Source organism: Rutidosis leptorrhynchoides, chromosome 2 (genome assembly GCF_046630445.1).
Source record: "Rutidosis leptorrhynchoides isolate AG116_Rl617_1_P2 chromosome 2, CSIRO_AGI_Rlap_v1, whole genome shotgun sequence".
In the NCBI taxonomy this organism is placed as follows: domain Eukaryota; kingdom Viridiplantae; phylum Streptophyta; class Magnoliopsida; order Asterales; family Asteraceae; genus Rutidosis; species Rutidosis leptorrhynchoides.
In genome coordinates, this window is record NC_092334.1 from 518,620,099 (window position 1) to 518,627,213 (window position 7,115).

General features: G+C 36.8%; 1 protein-coding gene across 1 annotated transcript; it reads left to right on the top strand.

The window, feature by feature from the left end:
* The first annotated feature begins 4,872 nt into the window (after positions 1–4,872).
* LOC139889556 (F-box/FBD/LRR-repeat protein At1g13570-like) lies at positions 4,873–5,724 on the top strand. The gene has a single exon (XM_071872502.1). It carries the CDS (start codon positions 4,873–4,875, stop codon positions 5,722–5,724), a length of 852 nt encoding a protein of 283 aa, XP_071728603.1.
* Positions 5,725–7,115: the final 1,391 nt, after the last annotated feature.

A 7,115-nucleotide genomic window follows, 5' to 3' on the forward strand; every position in this document is an offset into this window, starting at 1 on the left:
TGCATACTGAAATATATGCAAACCATCAGTCCTGGTCACATACGTGCTAGACCGCTCCATTGTCGATAATCCAGGTACTATCAACAAGGTCAAACAAACATGGTGACCTGCAAAATCTCAAAAATAAAATTAGGTCAAAATGGGAACCCAAGCCCGAATGGTAGTGGGTTTCCCGTCGACATCAACAACCTGTAAATCCACCCATTTTCCCGTGGATCCCAAAGGTGTCACATTACCACCGACCACCACGAACCACCGCAGCTCCGCCACTCTATTCATCATCTGATTTCTCACGGGTCTGAGCATCTCCACGCATATAAAAAACTTAAACGTGTAACTGACACGCCGGAGAACAATTTTCTTACGCGTTTCTGGAAAAATAACGCACTAATTCGCGAATTTTGGGCTTAAAAAACTGATCTGGTACGATTATGTTTTAGGAAGAAGAAGAAAAATTCGGATGGCATATATGTAATTATTGTGAAGTTTGACTAGATGGACCCCACTGCCACCTCATTATTGTCCTTCTTGTCACTTTTCACAAACACGTTCTAAAAAGTACATGGTACATATTCCTTTTAATTTCAGTGGGCCCCAGCTGCTATTACTTTAATTTTGCCGAATTTTTCGGGATTTCGCGAGTTTTTATCAGATTTTAAGATATTCCAATGTTTTACTCGAGTGACGAAATGAAGGAAAATAAGGGACAAACGTTGAAACGGGAATGAAAAAGATTTGCAGCACGGAGTACTGAGACTTTAGAGGACACGATAACGAGATATTGTCATTTAATATCCGAGATGAAAAATTGTAGAATCGAGGTGACACAAGATAAGGCTGTAAAAGTTCTAAAAGAGGGATTGCCAAGGAAATGGAATGCATGCATTGAGCAACTTGAAGAGAGAGCTTGGGTTAGAGATACTGTTCTCACTCTCAATTCAGTTATTTCCATGTTGAGAGAGAAGATATTAGAACAATATGCTATAAGAAATATGCTTCAAGATCTTAAGATAAATGATAAGTCTTCATCCGGGTCTAAGAATGAAGTTAATTCTAGTGATTGCTATATGGTTAAATCTTCCAGTGATCATGTTGATGCTGATACTGAGATTGAAAATCTGGCTAGAGTTGAAGAGCCGGTTGTGAATGCTGTTGCTGATGAGTCAGATAATGTTGAGCAGGATGCGGTCATCACTAAATCAGTATTGAATTCAGAATCTGAAGAAGACAGTTGTGCTAAGGAGAATAGTACGTTCATGAAAGATGCATCTAGCAGCTCTAAGGTACATGTTGAACCTTCCTTTGTATGTAATGATTGTGTTAGTCATAAACGTGAGATTGCTAAACTGGAATGCATAGTTTCTAAACTGAATGGAATCCCCTTAGATTGTGTTTACTGTCCCGAGTTAAAACGGGAGCTTCAGATTTTTAAGGCGAGTTATCTAGAGATGAAATCCCTGTACGAGACTAATTTAATTCAGTTTAACAATAAAAAGGAATTCAGGGAGACAATTAAAACTCTAGAAAATCAAGTTCATGATTTAAGAGCTACAATTTCAGGTGACCAAAAGGCCATAATGATGTACTTAAATCAACTTGAATGTGCTAAGAGAGAAAAGGAAGAGTTTAAGATTAAGTATGAGTCAGAAAAGGCTAGAAATGACACTTGGCAGCGAATGTCATATGTCATTGACTATACTGTCTACAACAAGAATGATGGTAAAAAGGGTTTAGGTTATAATGAATGTCCTCCTCTTAAGAATGAGTACATTAATAAGCCTTCTGACTCTTGTCTTAGTGAAATCCTAAGTGCTAAATCTGTAGAGACTGAGAAGGTCAATTGCTCTGATACCATTTTGTAGGAGCTCGATGGATCTTGGGATCGAAGGTTTTCGTGAATCGTTGACGTTCGGGATCGAATGGGTCGAACCGGATCCTTTTGGACCGGATTAGATCGATGCCTAGAGTCTAGATTCGACTTGTGTGGATTTTTGGGACGGGAGGAAAACGACCGGCAGCAGTGACGGGGTGTGGAACAATCAACATCTCAAATGAACAAGGAAACCCGTATTTATATTCTCAGGGAGACAGTCGGTCGACTGTCTCCAACATCGGTCGATTGATATGACAGTTGGTTGACAGTCATGTTTGCCTCGGTTGATAAGAACTGGGGATTTATATGCACCAACAGAAGTGACATTGTAAACCAAGTTGTTAGCTCAATATCCAACTTCTCTCCCTCTCATACTAGAAGTATGTAGTTGGTGGGTGCACACTCAGTGTACAACGGTCAAAAACTCAATAAAAATCGCCTACTTTTTAATTTTCCTTTATAATTCCATAAAAGACGTATACCAAATTGATCGAATCAGTAAGAGAATGAGTACCTGAAACACGTGAATCCAAGCTCCGGCTTCTTCTATAGGTCTGCTCTGATTCGCAAAAAGCAAGACCGAAATACCTATTTATATTTCTATGGAAACTTTCATGGCCTTATTTCACGAAGCGTGACAAAGTTTGCATGTGTCGTTTGTAGCTCAATGTACAGATCACCATGAGTAGTTTTCATAACTGACCATAACCTTTTCTCTTCGGGTTTGTAGCTCAATTCATTATGAACACGATTTTGTATACCGAGTCTCTTTGCTCAAGAGTGAAGCATTTCAGTGTACACACATATTCAACATGAACACGATTTTGTTCTGATGCAGTTTCTATTATTATATTAATTGAACATAGTTGTACACTTGTACTAGAGAGCAACTTCTTAACAACTCAATTTGATGAATATGAATTTTAATGGAGTTCAGCTAGGGATGGAAAAAAAACCGTACCCTTTGGGGAAACTCGAAACCCCGATATTTTTGGGCCGGGTTCGGGCCGGGTGAATGGGTCTAGGGTCGTGGTCGGGTATGGGGATAGTTTTAAATTTTTTCGCGGGTTCGGGTCCGGGGATGGTTTTAGACGCAAACCCGATTACCCGGACCGTATACCCGAATAAAGACCCGAGTCCATATACCCGACCCGTATACCCGAAAAAAGACTCGAATACCCGTGGGATAACCCATTTACCCAATAGTTCGTCAGTAAATGGGGACCCGAATACCCGTGGGGAAACCTGTTTACCCGCTAGTTAGTAACGAAATGGGGAGCCGACGGATCCGGATCCGGGTTTGGGACGGGTTTTTCTAATCGGGTTAGGGTCTGAGACTACCTAAACCCGACTCAAACCCGGCCCGATGCCATCCCTAAGTTCAGCCTCTATTTATACTAAATATCCATTTTCCTTAATATTTCTTTTAGTCTTGGCATTGTGAAGAATTTATTTTTATATTTAATTTTGGTGGATTAACCTCCTTTTAATATTAAGGAACTGTATACCTATCTTTCTTTTATGTTTCACTAAAAGTCGGCAAGCTATGCCCACAAGAATATGTATCACGGGCCACAAGAAATATACAATACCTATTTACTCACGTTGAGTATTTCAAAGTATTGAGTTTTATTAAGCAAAAACATATTTTAAATACTAAACGAATCATAAGTTCCAGAGATTTAACATCAGAAGTTCTTTACAAGGTGCTACTATAATGACTAAATGACAAATAGTAAACATTAGAGTCATAGGTCCATATGAACACGTAATCAAATATTAAAACATACCTTTTTAGTCCCATCCTCGAAAGCATTAAAAAATGTCTTACCTCGAGCTGCAAGTATCACCAAGCAAGCCATAATTCAACTTCCCAACTGGAATACCACAATCCGTTGTGCATTCCAAATAGACCTACATAAGTATTCAATATCAATTCATAAAGAGATTCATAGAACATAAAAATTTTAGTCTTTATAGTAGCACCTTGTAAATACTACATATATATTAAGATAGTGAATGGAAATTAGACACATTGACACATATTACTTGGCTCTAAAAATAAATGATCATAAGTTACACAAATCATCCCTGTATGTGCTATTACCTCATTATCGAATTTACAACAATGGTTTCCAATTACCTCAACTGCATTGCAGTATTTATCTATCTCTGTAAGTGCTTATTTGTCAACATCTTTTCATGAATCCAGTGCAGACAACAGGGTACCAAAAAACACAGGTACCATATACACACAAGATTTATAACCAATGACAGGGAAAAATATTTTAACAAGTGCCAAGAATAATAACTACTACCATAAAAGAAAGAAATTCTGTAATTATGGAATTTTTAAGAACTCAAATAATACAGAGGAAACATAAAAACAGTTTGCCGTTCAAAAAAAGATACCCAGTTTCCAAGAACTCAACAAAATTAAACTAAGGGCTTAACCATTTCAACTAAGGGCCACCTAATTGCTTTTGGGCTATAACATCAATCTGTCTGGGCCTTCATTAGTGGACAGCCCACTAATCACATCAACAAGCCTGCCTGTAATCTCGAATGCTCGTATCAACTTCAGTATTTAAATAAAATTAACATTATTTTCGTCTCGCCATTTGCACGCCAAACAGAAGCTCAACTTGATATTGCTAACAGAAAATCAAGGTTAGGGTTACCTTTAATATTATTTTTATATACGAATCATGATTTATTTAGTGATCAGTTCCTTGTTTTTTTTTAGCGTTGTAAGTACTGTAATTTGTTAGATACTAAAGTATTGCAACTATTACGTCAATGTTAAAATAACCCTAGGGTTTGTGATGGTTTATATGTATGTGCTATTTGTGTGGGTTCATATTCATATGATTACTCTTCATGTCATCAAGCATTTAAATTGGTATATTTAGGGTTTAAGGCCAGTTATTTATCAACATCTTTTTATAGGCCGCCCAAATTATTGTATGTCATTTGTGTCTATTGTTAATGTCAGATTCATGGAACTGATTCAAGTGACTCGTGATGATTACTACTTGTCAACAAAAGATGATGACATTATTAGCAACATGCCAAATATTATAATAACTGACATTCTGAATCGTTTGCCCATACAAGATGCTGTAAAGACTAGTATCTTGGCGAGAAACTGGAGGCTTAACTGGACTATGCTCACCCAGCTCGTTTTCGATGATGCTTTCATTTGGTATTTAAGAAAACGAAAAGATAAACAAAATAATGTAGGAGATGATAATTGGTATGATTTGAGGAATATAAGTGGACTTCTCCCTCATCTTATAGGTCCCATAAAAAAATTTGTCGTCATTATACCATATGGTAAGGTACTGGATGTCAAGAATTTGTGTGATTGGGTTCGGTTATTGTCTAGAAAAGGAATTTTGGAATTCACCCTTGAGAATAGAAACGAAGAAACGGTTGAGTTGCCCACCCCTATTTTCTCATGTCTTAACTTGACTCATTTGAAGCTTTCTAATTGTCATTTTCCTTCAACCCCGCCTAATTTTTGTGGTTTTCAAAATCTTTTGAGTTTGGATGTATCTCAGGTAACAGTAACAGTTGCTAGTGGATTTTGTGATATTATCACTAATAGCCCCTTACTTGAGATATTAAAAATACGTGAAGAAGAAGAATCTATTTCAAAACTGAATATAGATGAGATTTTCAAACTTAAAAATCTCAAGGTTTTATACTTTCCATTGTATGCGATTGATCGTGTGGAGATCACGAATTCTTTAATCGTTCATGGTGGACCTTATTTTCCAAACCTTGAAGAGCTTATTTTGTGTTTATGGGATTTTGAGGTTAGCTCATGTTCGGTGTTTATATTTTAAAATTAACATTACATTATGTTGCAAAAATGTTTTATTATGAAATGTATGACTAACTTTTCTTACAGGGTGCCGAAAAAGAATTAGTTCCTGCAAAGTTGGTGCGTAACTCCTTTTCCCGTGTGAAGAGTCTTACTTTAACCCTTGTATATTTTGAGTCCAGTTTTGTGTTAGGATTCATGTATGAAACAATTTGGGGATTCCCAAATTTGCAGACCCTTACGATCCAAGTAAGTGAAGGATGCGTATTCATCATAAAATTGCATCATTAAACTTGGCAGATGTATGATGAAAACTGTACAATTTTGTGTAGGGTTTATGCTGCGATTATGAAGATTCCTCACTTGAATTATGTACTTCAATGGGGCAGCTGCAGCTACTGAATGTAGTGTTTGAGGATTTTGGAGGTTCAGAGAATGAACTGTTCTTTATCAAGAAGTTACTTGCGTGTACCCCTATGTTAAAAAAGATTATTATACGTCCCGATAGAACCGTACACTATCCTGATGGTGGTTACAAAAAGAAGTTTGAGCTTGCTAAAAAATTGTTGAGGTTCCATCGAGCCTCCGCCATTGCTGATGTGGATCTTGATTGGTCTTAATCATATGGTGTCATCCTTATTTTGCGTTGTTTTAAGATCTTGATTGGTCTTAATCATGGTTCGTATTTGCTTGTATCAAGCAAACCCACCTCATTTTGTATCTGTTCGGGATAGTTTTTCAGTTACGTTGTGTTGGATGTACTGGACCAATTGGTGTTGGACCTGAATGATTACTGTTTTTTAAGGTTTAATTTGTAATTTTTGCTGAATATTATCAATGTTTCAAAGATCTACATTTCGTATACTTTCTAAACTATTTATAAGCCACCCAGGCTTTTGTGTGCTTATTTCAGAAGGATGTTCTCTCCTCAATCTATGTAACTAGAAAGATATCGGAACCCACGTTGCGGCGGTTGCATTTTGATATACATTGTTTGATACATGTTTGTAGTATCAGACGATATTTATGTACAAAATGCCTATGTATGTTTACGCAATTAATATTATCAAAATAAGTCCGCAAATTAGCTATGCGTATAGACAGGGGCGGATCTTAGTGGAACTCAAAGGGGGTATCCGCCCCACCTGGATTTAACGGATAAAAAATTTTTACACTAAATTTATTTTTTATTTTTTTACTAAAAATAAGGTTTTTATTAGTGTTTACCCCCGCTGGAAATGAAAAATTTATTAAATTTTCGCATCCGCCCCACCTGTCTTTGAGTTCAAGTTCCGCCACTGCGTATAGACATAGCTATGTTATCTAGTCTATCATCTACTACTTATTACATACATACATAATGTTGTAAATTTACAATTTCCTGAAAGTAACTTTCTTTTTGTTGATTCTTTC